General features: G+C 43.4%; 1 protein-coding gene across 3 annotated transcripts in view; it reads right to left on the bottom strand.

Annotated features, from left to right (window-relative positions):
- Positions 1-2,343: 2,343 nt before the first annotated feature.
- sv (paired box protein shaven) overlaps positions 2,344-16,003 on the bottom strand; it is a 143,195-nt gene continuing 129,535 nt past the window's right edge. For all 3 annotated transcript variants that reach the window (XM_069116518.1, XM_069116519.1, XM_069116520.1), the window contains 7 exons: positions 13,389-13,645; positions 7,767-7,852; positions 7,244-7,559; positions 5,563-5,661; positions 4,644-4,874; positions 4,177-4,272; positions 2,344-3,025 (listed from right to left, as the gene is read on the bottom strand). In XM_069116518.1, coding sequence (XP_068972619.1) covers positions 2,796-3,025; positions 4,177-4,272; positions 4,644-4,874; positions 5,563-5,661; positions 7,244-7,559; positions 7,767-7,852; positions 13,389-13,645 — 1,315 coding nt within the window. In that variant the 3' untranslated portion in view covers positions 2,344-2,795. The remainder of the gene's footprint in view (positions 3,026-4,176; positions 4,273-4,643; positions 4,875-5,562; positions 5,662-7,243; positions 7,560-7,766; positions 7,853-13,388; positions 13,646-16,003) is intronic.

Below are 16,003 nucleotides of genomic sequence, written 5' to 3'. Positions count from 1 at the left end.
CGTATTTACAGATCCTTCATCCTTATGACAAACGCGGCGGAACATAAACTCACAGGCGTGCTGTACACCTAAAAAACGCAAGTAGCAAGGAAAGAAGAAATATCGATTTTTGAAATCACGGTGGATTTGTCATTTTTTACCTTTAGTTTGGATGATCGACAGAATAAAGTGACCAAGTCGAACGAGATAAATTGAATAAGTTGTTCGTCCGACGCTCGGATCGATGAACGATCTGACAATTGGTTGCGAGCACGCTTGGGATCGACATTGCCATTTCGATCGTTTCGTTACGATTTTATAAACTGTATACGTATAACGACACCACGCGAACATAAAAGTAACGATGGAAAAGGTGAAAGACCGTACGAATCGTTTTTTAAACGTTAATAAATATATCGTAATAAAATGGAATTTAAAAAAATGTTGATAAAAAATAATAAATATAACAAGAAATTCCGAAGTTATCGAATTCGTATCGTTCGTGCGAAATACACTCGAGAAATTCTAATTCGTCAATTATGAGATAACTGTGAGGCGAACAGAATTGTGCTATGAAACCAATTTCATGGTGGATTTCTCAAGCGAGACGCTACATTTTAATTAACGATCACCTCTATATATTCGGATAACATTTTTATGCGAATAATTAAAATATTTTGTCATGTTGATTGCACTACTACCTATTTCCATGAAATGGAAGGGACAACGTATAATTATCTTCGTAGACGGATAAAAATTGTTTGTATAATCCCGGAATTAAAACGAAGAGAATGTAGAGTATTAAATAAGTAACATTCGAATTATAGCGCGCATCACGTGCGCGCCTCTAAACTTATTGCGCATGCTCGGCCCATATCGTATGCGTGGATCGAAATGCGCTGGAAATGCGCGCGTAAATTTTCTTATTAAGGTTGCGAATTAACATTTTTGCCCGTTAATCATAATGAAATTGCATTGCACGTAACTTCTCATTAAAGTCCGATGGTCAGACGTTAATTACGGTTCCGTGATTGTGCTTTTTCTTCTCTTTTCGAAACGTTCCGCTCGAAGCGATGCCGGAAGCAACTTGATTTCCGTAGTGGTGCGCGAGAATGGTGAAGCCGCTGGACGGAACGCGGGAATAATTGTGATCAACCGGCCGTCACGGAAGTGTCCGTCGTTTAGTTTAGAAAGAAAAAGATTCGTGCCGCGAAAAGAAATTCGTTACACGCACGTGAAAGCCTATGGACGACTTATAATCGACAAAGGATGGCAGTTTCAATCAAGAGGTAACCTTTTCTTTTGCATCCTATTCTTATTAAGCGTTACTCTCGTGGTGGCGAGAAAATCAACCGCGATGACGAGGAACGTTGCACGACTTCGTTTCGCCTTTCACGCTTTCCCGATTTCACGATTTGCATTCCCCTCATTGTTTTGTACATTTACGTCGACCCTGTACGTCGCTCGCAAACTCGCGTATTCGTTTACAATTTACAAGTCGCTTTCGAACCGCCATAAAACTCTGCCTCAGCCACTAGCTATGCGATTCGCACGCATTTCTTGTTTTTCGGCAATCCGTCTGTGGTCTTTGGTTTCTACAAAAAATATATATAATATCCTTAACAGTAATGATCGTTACGTCGTTCCTGATTTAAAAATCTCAATAAACTTATCCGTTATATCTACTATATTACTTATATCGTTTGTTGATAGGGGGTGGGGGAAGGTCGTCGTGCTTATTAGAAGAAAGAACGTGCCGTGTTAGGCAGTGACTTTGTCTGTCTTACACGGTTAATATATATATATATATATATATATTTATATATATTATATTTATATATATATTTATATATATATATATATATATAAATTTTTTCCTTCACTTTATATATATGTACACGTTCTAATGCCGTCGGTAACAAATGTGCCCAACTACATTCGTGTGACGCGATGATCGTTACCAACGCGTACGATATCTTTGTTGGCAATGCACGGGCACATTTGGAGGGACGACCGATCGCGGGCATTGTGTAGAAATTATACTAACTGAGGATCGTTAAATTAAACTACCTACGATTATGCGCACTCTACATGAGTACCGATACTGTCGGTAACGCATGCGGGCGAATCTGTTATCCCGACCGCGTAACTAGACAGCATCGTCTTTTAGTGTCGCTGGACCAGACACTCGTCGAGTCGTTGCTGTCCGTTGGGAATCGTAAATAATATCAGTGGTATCGGCATCGAAGCTACAGTTTTTAACTCCGTGATAAAGGTTTTGCTAACAATGATTTTTAGCCACAATTATTATCATCGATCCGATGAATCGTAACAGCGTTCGATGTTTGATCGTTTTGTTCTATTTTGAGTGCTGTCATACGTTGTAAGCTTATTGTATACGCAAGATGGTTTCTGATGTTTTCGATTATCGTCTATTGTGTTCGTAGCGAATTTTAAAAAGTCTCTATCTCTCTCGCGACGCTCGTATCGATCGATACGAGATCCTCAAGCGTGACACGCGACTCGATCGTGAATAATGTCATATTGCATTGACGTGAACGCGTATCTGGTCACAGTTTGCCCATTTTTCCATACTTCCTCCTGTTCTTAACGGGAATTCGCCATGGTTATCAGGTGTTAACGATTTTATTCGACAATAATGGTTCGTAGTTGTTCATTCCTGAACCAGTTAGTTAAAGAGATCATTGCTTAATTTCAGCGTGGTTTCTCGTGATATGGCGTCTAGACTCGTTGGTCGCTCCTCCCACCCCAGGAAAACACTCTGCTTGGAGTCGATCTCCTGTACCATCGTTTAATCAGGCCAAATAAAGATCCGTCGGTGTGGAATTGTGATCCGGCTTGGTGCATGCACTTCCTGTTGGTGAAGCGGCACTCGCACCGCTGCTTGCTCTGGTAGCCGCCAAAGGCGAGCGACTAGCCACGTCCGTGCTGTTCTCTGGCCCTGTGTTGTTACATCCGCCGCCCTGCTGCGAATTGGTGTGGGAAGACGCCAGCGTATCCCCGTTACAGTAGTAGTACGTCGAGTCTGCAAAGTAAGATGTCATTTATTTTCCAATATCATCGAGCCATCTGCCACCAGGGCTTTTACTTTTGCATGCTATGATACTTTGCGTATTATTCTTTGACCAAAATTAATTTCCTCCATGTCACTTTTCGAATTGCAAATATGAATATTATAAATGAGACTGTGGTTAGAGTCATACATATAGAGAAATACATATACCGATAAGAATCTACAATGGCTATGAACAGTATTTGCACGCTGGTTAGTCAATTTCGTATGATTAAGTAGCACATTCACATGACTACGAAAATTTGGTTCTATAAAAATGGAATATGTAAATACTTTCTGTAAAAACTGTATACATATGTATACACGTTTGAATGCTCTGACATATTCACAATGATAGTTCGTCAAAACACGCTTTCATTGTATCCATAGTATTACTCGGTAAAGATTATAGTTGAGGTTACGTTTAACAACTTCGAGTTAATTCATTTTGGACAAAGAATAGGAACCTAAAATACAACTGGACGTTGTTAGCTCGCACGAAGCGCGAGCGAATTTCCATTCTTCACGGGATAACCATTTTAGGTTAGTTACGAGCGCGACGAAATTGCGAAATAACGTTCTAGAAAGGGGAAAAGTCGAGGTACGCGAAACTTCGATTCTACGGTGTCGAATACGGTGCACGTGTTACATCACGTACTAGAAACGAACTAGGAACGTATCGCATGTCCGATAAAAAATTGTTTATTATTTCAACCATTCTTATGCACCGAATATGCATAGTCAGGCATTTCACTCAGAGTTATATATCGCGATCTATGAAGTGCCAGCAATCGTCCGTTATGAAAGGCGAGCATTGAGTCGTGGCTGCTTTGAAACCGGCCTGTCCACGATTCCGCGAGCTTTTTGCAGCCTGATCTTATCCGCGATATCTTGGAACGTAATAAAATAACGGTGGGTTTCTTCAGTTTTAGAAAGTTAGATCCGATTGTGCCAGACCGTTTTTCTTCCATAATGCACGCAAAATATGTATGACAGGCATTCGCGTAGTTATTCGAATAGTCCGTTTCATCGACACCGAATCCGATATAGCCTGTCAATGAGTTAGTACTTTGACATTTCGTTGACCCTAATCTAATCGGTACTCATACTCACTGTTTACTTACTGAGCAACCCGCTTGTCGCTGCTCCATAACCGTAGCCGCTATATGGTGCGCTCGAGTATTGAGAGTATGCTGCGCTGTATGCATAGTCACCACCACCTAAACAAATATCGATTGCAATCACGTTAGACGGTAACTTAAACCCCAATCGACCAAACAAAAAGAATTCTTTATTCTTAACTCTAGTCGTAGGATAAGCGATTTACATTCTCGATTCCATTTGCGTTTCCTCGCTTAGTTCGTAAAGGGGAAAGTATCCAAAGAGTAAATTAACACACGTTGGCAATGATTGGCCATTTATCCGCGTAGTTGTCTAATTTTAACTGCTAGGTCGATAAGTCAGGGCGCTATAAGGGCGAACCCTAACTTACCTTCCGCATGGATACGGACATTTTTGTTTCTTTTTTTTACCGTCGATAACGAAAACGAGAGCAAAGGATGAGAGAAGGTGGTTTGTGTTCGGTACTCACCGGTGGCGTAGTGTCCGAAACTGGGAAGCATCGTTGAGTAGGGTGGTATCGCAGATGCTACCTGGGGTTGAGAAACTGGCGGCTGCAAGACCGTCAGTCCGGGATCCCCTCCGGGGGTGTTGGGGGCCGCGGGGGTGGCGTTTGTCTCGTTCTGCAACGAAATCGGAGGACTCTGCTCGCCCCCGCCGGCCCCCACCCCTACATACGACACTGCGACGGTACTGCTCTCTGCTATGGCCATGCACAACACAACACGACATTCGAGTCAAGCACTAGCTAACGATCAGCGCCTTACGTCTAAAGCTTAATTAAATTGTCTCTGTAGTAAGTAATAGGTCTAGAGAAGGTGGGGATGATGAGCGGTCATGGGACACGATGGTGAATCGTGGTTACATGGAAATTATTCCGGCAAAACGGACCAACGTACACAGCACGAACACTTTCTTATAGAGAGTGGTGGCTCGGACGAGGCCGTAATTGTCTACATGCGATTTCTTGACAAGGGAAAATGGGTGCAATTACGTTCTGTACATTATGGATCTTCTCGACTTTCTCGGAGCGTTTCTACGTAAGGAAACGTCCGGTTACAGAGAGCAAGGGGAACGCGAAGAATGTTCTTTGGATATTTAGCGCAGGAGTTCTGTTTAAAACTCCAAAGGATCCAAAGGATAGGATAATTAAGGACGAATATCTTTTTAGTTGAATCAGTATTCACGATTCCATATACACTTGAAAAGGGGAAAAAATAAATAGGAAAAAGAACAAAAAAGAGAATGACATATGTAGTATATTATTAGTCGAGAGACACGAATATTTCCGAAGCGATTTAAATTGATTTAAATCGCACGTTTTTTGAGTGACTCACAAGGTGTGACACCGGACTAGAACCGTAAGAAAACTAAAGAGGTGGCGAACTCACCGGTAGTGTGGTAAGGAGACATGTTAGCCCCGTCCAATGTTTGGCTCAATTTTAGTTCTTGCATCGTCAGTGGCGCGAGCGGCGTCAAAGTACCACCTGCTATTAAGGGATCCCCATTTTTCCGTTATTTGCGATTTTCGTATCGTTGGCTGGCGATCAAGGCGGAACGACGAATGTCACGCGTGATTTTCGTGAAAGCATCCTCTAATATAAATTCTCGATCTCGTTCTGCACTTCGTTTCGTCGAAATTTTACAGTCGGTCGGTATGTATACAACGTGCAACGAACGAACGTTTAGGTTTCCAGTGAAATTATCGTAACGAGACACTAAACGATTTAGATGGTCGTTGTCACGCCCTCCAAACACGCTTTCGAACAGTCGAGTTGAGGGGCGAGAGCCGGTTTCCGCGAACTCCAGATCAAGAGATCTGGTACCACCGATACGTCCGGCTCGTACATATTAACGGCGAGAGCCAGCAAGCCGTGCAATCGACTTGGCCCAGTCGCGTCGTTCTTCAAAAATTCTTCGATCTCCGCGGCGAAGATCCTCGATTGAATTTCATGAGATGAAGCGGCCGTTACACGGCTCGCTTCGTCCATTCCGAAAAGCACCGACCGAAAGAGTTCCGCGGCCGGCGTGACCGAGTTGCTCGCAACACGTGCCACCCGGAGAAAGTTCGTTTCGTCTCTACCGTATGTGTATACACGTATGTGTGCAACTCGTTTAATATTGGTGCGTACAGAGAGAGAGAGAGAGAGAACATCGTCGATGGTTGCTTTTCAATAGCGTTTCGAAGCAGTACGCTCCGCCGTTGATCGACCGCCGTTAAACGGCGCAAGGAAGACAGAAACGAGAGAAAAGGAGCACAGAGCGAAAGAGACTAGACGAAAGGACGGTTAAAGAGTCCGACGATCAAGTGTCTCGAACTCGATAGACCAGCGGCGTCTAGTTTCGATAGATTCAAAAGAAGAAAAAAATACAAGAAACTGAAGAAAAGAGAAGGTACGAACAGGATTCCCTGTCACCAGCCTACGCGGTGTAGTTGCAGGTGTCGCAAGCGAAAGTGGTTCGAAAAGAGTCGAAAGAGACGAGATTAGGTGGATAGTGAGTGTGGTAAGAGAGACCTAGAGATATACCCTTAAGCCGAGATAACATTAAGGAGAGAAAGAGAGAGACCACCGAATGGATCGTTCTGCCACCTCTTCTAGCACCGTAGCCGCTGCTCAGCACAGCTCATGCATTATTAAAGCCATGTATTTAGGCGATATGGGTATGCAAAGCAAGACGTAAGCCGCAATAATAAGCGTAAAGGGAAGAGAGGGATGTAAAGGGACGTAAAGGGAGGTTGGAGGATGAGGAAGGTATGGAAGAGGTGGGCAAATGGAAAGAAGGAATATCGTCGAAGAAGGAGGAGGGAAGAGAGACAGACAGAGAGAAAGAGAGAGAGAGAAAAAGAGAGAGAGAGAGAGGAGAATGAGAGGCCAGCGAACGATGAAGGAAGGGACGATGATGGTGGTTTGCTAGGTCGACTAGGAAAGGGGCTTGGTACACGGGGGTATTATATACAAGAGGTTGTGGTGCACACACTGTCCGGGATTTTGTGCGAAAAGGTGGAGAGAGGGGTGAGAGAAGAAAGGAGGGTGTGCAGGATGTTGAACAGAGAAAGAACGAGTCGCTCACCTATGGTGCCCCCTATGGGCGGGGTGTAGAGATGGGGCGTTTGCGCTTGCGTCATCGTGCTGATCGTGCCCAGGGAGTCGTACAGCTCGGCGGAGGTGGCAATCGCGTTCCCGGGGAATCCTCCGTGTTCGTAGTAACCTCCACCACCGCCACCTCCGCCTCCACCGCTACTACCTCCGCTACCACCTCCGCCGCCGCCACCTCCGCCGGTTCCAGTGCCGTTCGTACCGCCGCCGCTCGCACCGCCGCCTCCGCCGCCTCCAAGCTCACTCAGGAGCTTGTGTTCGTCCTTGATGCTCCATTTACTCGACCATAGCTGCAACAGAAGCCGGATGCTCCAGGCAAAGTTCGAGTGTCGAGGAGAACGGGCTACTTGTTCGCAAGAAACGCGAGGGATTGACTTAGGTGTTAAGCTACCTTCCTGATTCTTTCTTGCCCGATGCTTCTAGATAGTTTGCTGGTTTAATGGACACAGATAAAGAAAGAAGGAAAGGATAGCAGATATGGAATTAAAGATACGTACGTTCGAGTATAATTGGTCGCCGTTGTAGTTGGTTCTTTGCCTCTTCAGGTCATCCTCGGGATGATCACTCAGGTCTCGGTTGTCGTCTGCAATCAAAAGCGAAAACCATCTGCATTGCGGTCTCTGTGTTCAACCATCCTCGTCATGGATGCTACGTATCGTAGCACGCGATATTATCGCTATAACGAAATCATAGAAGCTAGCCGTGTGGTTGTCGTATTCGCAATGGGACGCGATAATCGGGCCAGCGAACGAATACTCTACATTAGCCTCTGCATCTACCAACGCCATCCCATTGGGCTATCTACGTCAGGGAGCATATGTGGTCCGCGTATTACCCACGAATCAAGACACAAATTAAACGTGGCCACGCGAAACTAAATTGAATCTGTCGGACGGGTTGAACGGTGGCGCATAGAGACGGTGTATGGCATTGATAGATAGAGAAACAATTTCGATTCCATTATATGTCTTTATTATCTCCCGGCCATCCCGTCGGTTTAATATAGAAACAAGCACGTGGGACGAGTGCCGGTACATCGGTGGGTGGATTGGCGAAGGGGTGGTCGGACATATACCGTTATACCCTTTTAGTGTTGGACCGCGGGGGTGGCGGACATGGAAGGAGGATGAAACTAACCAACGATTTCAGCCTGTGTAGAAGGGGAGGGAAAACAGACGAGGTATACGTTTGGTGGGGGTAGATGGTCCAACGTTCGGGTATCTCGAATAATTAAATGACCATCCGAGGGTAGATGGGTGGAGTACGTAGCATAGGGCTCGTTAAACCTCCCTGTCAAGTTGTGATTGTCCGGCCGGCCGACGGTCCCGACCATTCGACCGGCAGGGTTTGTTCCTGGACCGCTATAAAACCCCCGTTTCAAACACGGCACACCGGTACCGTGGGCTTCCATGAACTTGCTTGAATTTTACGATTCGATCGGCCGAGTTAATCGTCTGCCATTTCTCTCTCTTTCTACCACTACGTTCTATGCTCCCGCCGCGGATCCTGGTTTTCGTGTAACGTTGCCGTTTCTGGATTTCATTAGAGTTTAGGGTAGACGTGTTCGGGAATTCGTTTAAAATAGATCTCGGTTATTCGCTGGAACGTAAGAACGAAATGGGGAAAGGGGATAATAACGAACAAATCCGTTGATAGAGCGTCTTTAACGAGTATTTAACGTTCGATGAATTCAATTTCTAAATATTTACGAAGAGAATGGCAAATCTTGGAGCGGTTTAGCTTCTATCGGGCTGATGCCATAAATTCATCGATAGTTACGCCCGCCGGCCGGTTATGCTGTCTAATGCAAATTCTTGTAACTTCTGCAAAATTACGGTCACTGGTCCTTGACAGATTTGACAGTGGTTGAGTTATGGCGGAAGGAAGGTCAGCGTTTCTCCCCCCGAAAAGAGCAGTAAATCGAATAATTCGATTGATGCCCGTGGAGGCAAAAGCGTACGCGCGAGCGAGAGACCAGGGCCGCGTTATTCGAAAGCAATTGAGTCAATGTTAAGCAATACAATACACGGGTAATAATGGACTCTGGGGTGAATCTGGTCCCGGTGTGCTGTCCCCTACGCCACGAATATAGGGTGGGACAACGACGGCCTTTTGGATTTCTGTATGGGGCAAAAGCGCGCAGATGTAACGCGACAACAAACAGCCCCGATAGATTGCAATGCTTCCCTCGAGAGGTTGTTTCGTAAATTCGTAATAAGCCCCCGGGATTCTTCGATTCGAGTACACGTCTTAGCTACTCTATCGAACGCATAAATAACGCTGTCGATACATGATCAAGCTGATCGCGGGACCTTCGATTCGAAATTCGATTTCTAACATTTCTCTAATACGTCTAGAATTGTAGTCCAAAATTAACATATCGTTGATTGGCTATCTTATAGTATAACGTAGCATAGCTACGAGATATCTTCAGGAGTGAATAAATTTCGATATCACTATTTGCAGATTACGTGGCTTTGAATATTTCAGTAATTAGATAATTGCAGATTAATGTATTTACAAATACGCGAGTATTCTCGTGACCATTCGATGGTATATTAAAAGTTAATAATATTCTAGTCACAGATTTGAATAGAGTTTCTCGCAAATCGAATCTCCAGATCATGTAAAAAGAATTTTATTCTTTTTGGAAAAACAATTACAAATTCTACCATAGAATTGTTCGTCGAAGGTAACGAATTGTTAATACTTGTAAGTAGTTTGAAAAACAGCAAGAACGACGCAACGATTTTATCACATTTATTACACTCATTTTCCCTTCTCGATCTTCCACTGCATCTGACAAGTACCCGTCAAAAGACGGAAGTCTCCGCATTCCACGTATAATACACGTGTACCGAAACGGTTAAATTGGAATCAGAGAATTCCACTTCGCCTGAAACACGAAGATTCCTTTCATACCGTTCGTATCATCGTATCAGACGCGTCTTGTACAAATAAACGTAGAATGTCCACAAATTGAGCCTACCGATACCATCGATTTACTTGACGCAAAAAGGAATACAAATTTGTGGTTTACCGATCCTTTACCAAGTAAAAAACCTAAACGTCGATTTATTCCACATGTCGCGACTGATATTCCTTAGCTTAGTTCTAACGACATAGCCCTTTTTGTTACACGCTGAGACACAAAACGTATCGCGCACGAGGATTCACCGCAGATCGCGGCAGTGCTCGTTGAAATTCCAGCTGGTTAAGAGGCGCAGGCTCGCGAGAATAACGCCGATGATCTCCCCGGAGGACAGGGAGACTAATGTGTCGTTGCCTAGGGATAGAAGCCGCTGTGGTCTGTGAAGTTTATAATCTAATACGCGTACCCTCAGCCGGCCACAAAACACTGAGTGCTCTCACCGCGGATGCGACCACTTTTGCGACCGCATATCGCTGCTCTCATAATCCGATTATATCAAATTACTCGCGTACCATCGGCATCCCTGCGCGAGCCTCGCGATGTACGAATCGATAGGTCTATCTCTGTATACGCCGTGTGAAACGCGTCCACGGGATTTTTCATCGAGGAAACGCCAATGCTTTTCTCGTAGCCTCTTTTGTTTTTGTTTTTGTCACTCTTACTTTTCAGAAAAATTAGGTAAATATTTATGCAGGTTGAAAGTTGGTTCGATCCCAATGCGTGGAATTTTGGTTTTAACTCTCCATGGACAATTTGAATCATTTTTGGTCTCGACTATATTTCATGCACGAATTTTTACCATACCGACAAAAGATTGTTGTCATTTGACACAAAAACTAAGTGTACAACGTAGCAAAGTTTCCCATAAGTGTTCTATAATTTTCCTAGATTTTTTGAAAATCTTGAAACGAAATAGTTCGCGCAGGCAGTTAAAAAACCTCGCTAGAGATTTGCTTCATTCGCTAAATATTATTATAAAAAGTACTATATTTCCAATGTGTATTGTGTGTGTTCTGTGCATTGTCGCACCTTCAAAACTTTCACAAACGCATAAACGTCCACGGTCTAGCCATAACTTCCTCCAAATGTACTCAACAATTTTCCAAAAGTTGTAAAACGCCTAAAACCTGACTTCCACTTCCAAAATACGAGTCTTCATTTTGTAAAGAACACGATGCAACGATGATTAGTGGCGGATCATGAGAAACAACGAAGGGGTGGAACGATTTAAAGGGGTTGGGATGATTCGATTCGGACCGGAAAAGAAGTGGACCGCTAGCGGCGATTTCTGTTCGCACCTCTCCGAGCAACGAGCAGCGAATTGCACCGGGATTAGTGTACGCGTACAAAACTCGGGTTCGGAGTTAGTCTTCGGGCTGAAACCACGTCGGCCACGTGTCGAGTGGCACGTGTCGAGAATATTTCGGGACGCGTTATTCACGCAATGACAGCAGAATGAATCGCAGCACGTGCTGCTCGACGTTTGACTGATACTCCCCATGTGTGAGTATGTGTGTGCGTTTGTGTAGCTAATCTTGGTCGGGTCGCGGCGAAATCGTTCGATCGTTAACTGTATCTAGTTTGAATAAGGTCGGGATATGTTTGGATATGTTTGTAACTGGTGGTCGAAATTAGATCCGAGATCGAAGATTTAAATTCGAAGATTAAAATCGGAGGTAGATTGTTATTAGTTCGGTACGAAAGTATTTAATCAATCATACAGATTCTCTCGTCTTTAAAATCGAGATTCTTATTTAAAATTCAAAAGAGTAAATTAATAATTTGATCTACGATTAGTCTGTCGAGTTAAATTAAAACGAAACGTGAGACTTTTACGAAATATTCAGATCGTCGATTGGGACCGAGATTAGGAAACGGATTAATAGCATTTTCATAGAAAAATGATTCTTACTTGGACCGAATATTTGTCTCTCTAAAAAATTTAGTTGAAAATAAAAGAATGTTGTAACCCGAATTTATCGTGAACAGTAACGCACAAACCATTTGAAATTATATGTTACTGAATCAGATAATCATGATATCAGATGATGGATATTAGAATACATTGGTTTGATATTTTAAGACTATGATAAAATCTGTGGCTATTTACCGAAATAAAAAATAAATTTTACGCGATTCGAGAAGAGAATTCAAAAGTTTCCATTATATTCGTCCCTGTTTCCGTTGTAAACTTGTAGAAGACGACGATCCAGAAACCCTTTTGCATGATACCAAATAAGGTGACGAAAATTCGAGTTTTGCGGGGAGTGCAGACAATGGGAGCTTACAAATTGAGCGGGACAAGCGATGTAACGTCACTGCGGTATCATCGTCTTCGCGAAGCACACCGACTTCTCCATTGTTCGGTGTTCCGAGGGGCTCCGGCGAAACTCGTGCCGATTTACTCGGCTGTAACGTCGATCTAAGCGATATCTCCTTTCTTGCTCGGCCTTATATAACCTCCTGGGCAACAGTCGCGAGTGAAATGTAGCCGCGACGCCTTCTGCGATCCGATCTGACGTTTACATAAGCTCGTCCACCGTTTCTTTTTCTTCCCGGGTACCGTCACTACGATTATTCTTCTGTTTTTCGAATACTACGCCACGTTTGATTCATCCGATAGGTACATTTCTGTTTATAAATACTACGATAACTGTTGATCTTACACAGAACGTGATAATTCGAATAATTGTTATATTTTTTATACATCAACCGTAACTCAGATTATTAGAGAGACAATTAAAACAGGATCGAAGTTTGTATTCGTACGAGATAGATACCTAAAGAACAAAAATTTGTAAATATTATTTGCAAGAGTCATAGGATTAATGACATCGCGTATTCTATTTGGTGAATGTCTGATGACACTTTGATTTAAGTTTTATAATTTCTGATGATTTAAATACCCAAACGTTCACACCTTGTGTGAAATACTATGTGGTATGTAATAAATTATAGTAGAAATAGTATATTTAGTAGATTATCCGAATCTAAATATTACCTAAACAAACGTAGGTAATCATTTTACAAATTTACCTAATTATTGCCTGAATGCTGAAATACTCATGAACAGAGGCGTAATGGGATTGGCTTTCGAATTGCTTGGATCGCGAGAATGATCGCGGTGGTATCGTAAGAGTAATCGCGGGTCGAGGGATCATCGACATCGAAGAATTCAATGACTCACCGTCGTCGGTGCGTTTTCTCTTGATGCTGTTGCCATTGGGGTCCTGATGGTGCGTCGGGATTCCCAGGATGCCACTGATGCTGTAAGCGTTGGGAGCGGTTGCTGCTGGGTGACCCGCTGCAGTGGCAGGTGCATGGGCTATCACCGACACGGAACCACCTGATCCTGGCTGACCTTGCTGCTGACCTTGCTGCTGCTGCGCCTGCTGTTGTTGATGCGCGTGCTTCGCCTTCTCCGCCGCTTTGTTCCTCACGATTCTGCGGACAATGGAGTCCAGCATAGTGTATAGAGTTACACTTGTTCATTAAAATAACCGCGATCAGCTTGGTCTTCGCGGTTTTAACTACGTTGTACCGAGTAATGGAAACGGGTATTAGGCGTGACTTGGTCGGTTTAGATTCGACGAATCGAATTTTCCGAAACTTTTGGAGTAAAAGAGTGGTTGCATTGAAAGGGGTGAGACCTTTTTGTATTATATATTCTCTGGGATTTTTCTATTAAATGTTTGGGAATTAATTTGTCAGCTACTCTGTATCTGTAGTTACTTATAGAAGAAGTCTTCGTAGAGTTCTCGATACGGCTATTTTTATTCAAATAAAATGGTACAAAATTTCATTGAAAAGTTAACGCAGTCTGAAGGTCTTAAGAAAAGATCTTAATATCTTAAAAAGTAAAAATATACGTGCGATTAAGGCATATAAGCTTTATTTAAATAAATATGGTCGCTTTATAGAGGTTGCTTTCTGATGAAAATTATTTGTCAGTATATGTCAGAGATAATGAAAACACGATTAAGTACTCGTTACGATACAAGTACTCGTAATATGTTTTCAAAAAATACGTATCGAATATTTGAATACAAAAATGTAAGAATTAAACTACCGATACACGTTACATATGTACCGTTCTATTAGGATAGGAAAATGATAAATCGAGGTTCCGAGCGATAGCGTGCATCTCACATTTTCTCGTGTGCACATTTTCCCTCGTATAACTAGAAACTAACAGATACCAGTCTTCCTAGCTCACAGTTGCGGATGATTAATTACGATTACGCGGGTCACTTCGCGCACGATCATTCTCTCTACCTACCGCGATCGCTTGAACGCGCATCAGCACTCGCTTCTCCGATACACGACTCTGTCATTCCACCATTCTACGTTGGTATTCGTGAACCAACACACAACAACGGAAGTAACGCGTGTCGTTCGCCATTGTTCCGGACAGGCATGTCAGAGCGCCTCCACCTTCGATATAGAATAGCTACGTGACTCTGCGGAACGGTCGCGTATCATAATCGCATCAAGGAGTCCGTAGACATCAGACAGAGCTATAACGAAGTCCCGTGCCTCCTCCCTAACTCCTCTTCCCGCCCTTCCGACCCACCATCCGGCCGTGCACCGACTGCTTATTATCCATGATATATTATGCGTCCGGTTTCAATGGTCAGCCAGTCCTACGACGTCGGTATCAATTATCCTGGCGAATATTCACGGCGTAACGTTGTTAATCTCGCCGCGTGCCGGTTGTACCTAGGTAGCCCGGTTCACGGAAGAAGCTGCCGCAAAGAGGCTACAGGCGTCGATCGTTCAGCGACTACGCCCTCTCAGGCTTCACCATGTTCACGACGAACGGAAGTGATCGGGTACCGCTAGTTAAACCGCTTTGGAAGCTGGTAGAAGCTTCTCTATGATGATCAAGCAAGGGTGGTCGAGCTTTGGAAGTTCTGTTCGGCGAAGGTTGATCGGCTAATTGCGCTTTTTAATAAGCTTTTTGCTCGCTTTAACTGATTTTTGATAACGGTTAAAAAGTGTGGTTATTTTATTGATTTAGTTGTTTGAGCAATACCGTTTAGGTTTGGTGTGAATTTGTATAGATTTACTTAGGTTTGGAAGCTGCAAGAGACGTCGATGATGATTTTAAAGTCAGGAGATTAGTTTGGGCAAGTCTAGTTACGATGATCTTTGTATAAGTAAAGTTGATCGACATAAACGGAACTGGTGAATTGAAAAATATAGTTATCATCCCTTTGAAGGTGTGACAAGCATATGTCGATTGATTCACAATCGTGCTAGTGTCGAGTAGGAGTAATATTAGTCGAAAGGTTTTCGCGTATAATAGGTCAGCGGTTTCGCGCGGTAATGGGCGAGCGCGTAATGGATCGACATTAAGTCGTTCGTTTCTGGCGTGGATGTGTTTGTGGGCTAGGTAATCGTGGGGGTGCGAGCTACGGCGATCAATCAGATGACACCTGTTGCCCGATCTCCCTGGTTCGTTCGCCACCTTCGCCAATTCGCAACAATTAGCAACGATCCTTATCAGGGCTAGACTCTGGGGTGACGCCGGGAGCAACGATCCTAAATCATTCAACCTTCCAACGCTGATATCTCTATACCAAATTTGTACAAGTGTTTCGGTTTATATTACGATTCATCTTCTCATACCAATATCTGTATAGTAAATTTGTTGATTTGATATCGAACATTAAAAGTACCTACTTAAGGACTATGGTACAAGATTTATGGCGAATTAAGATCGTTTTACAATTATTTTATTTGTCGAATGATTCGAAGAATGTCGAAATTAAAATCGCCAGAAACAAATCAGTCTTCTCT

The sequence above is a fragment of the Bombus flavifrons genome, chromosome 7, assembly GCF_040668555.2.
Source record: "Bombus flavifrons isolate JBK064 chromosome 7, iyBomFlav1_principal, whole genome shotgun sequence".
In the NCBI taxonomy this organism is placed as follows: Eukaryota; Metazoa; Arthropoda; class Insecta; order Hymenoptera; family Apidae; genus Bombus; species Bombus flavifrons.
Note: the sequence above shows the minus strand (reverse complement) of the source record. Positions and strands in the feature narration are given on the sequence as shown.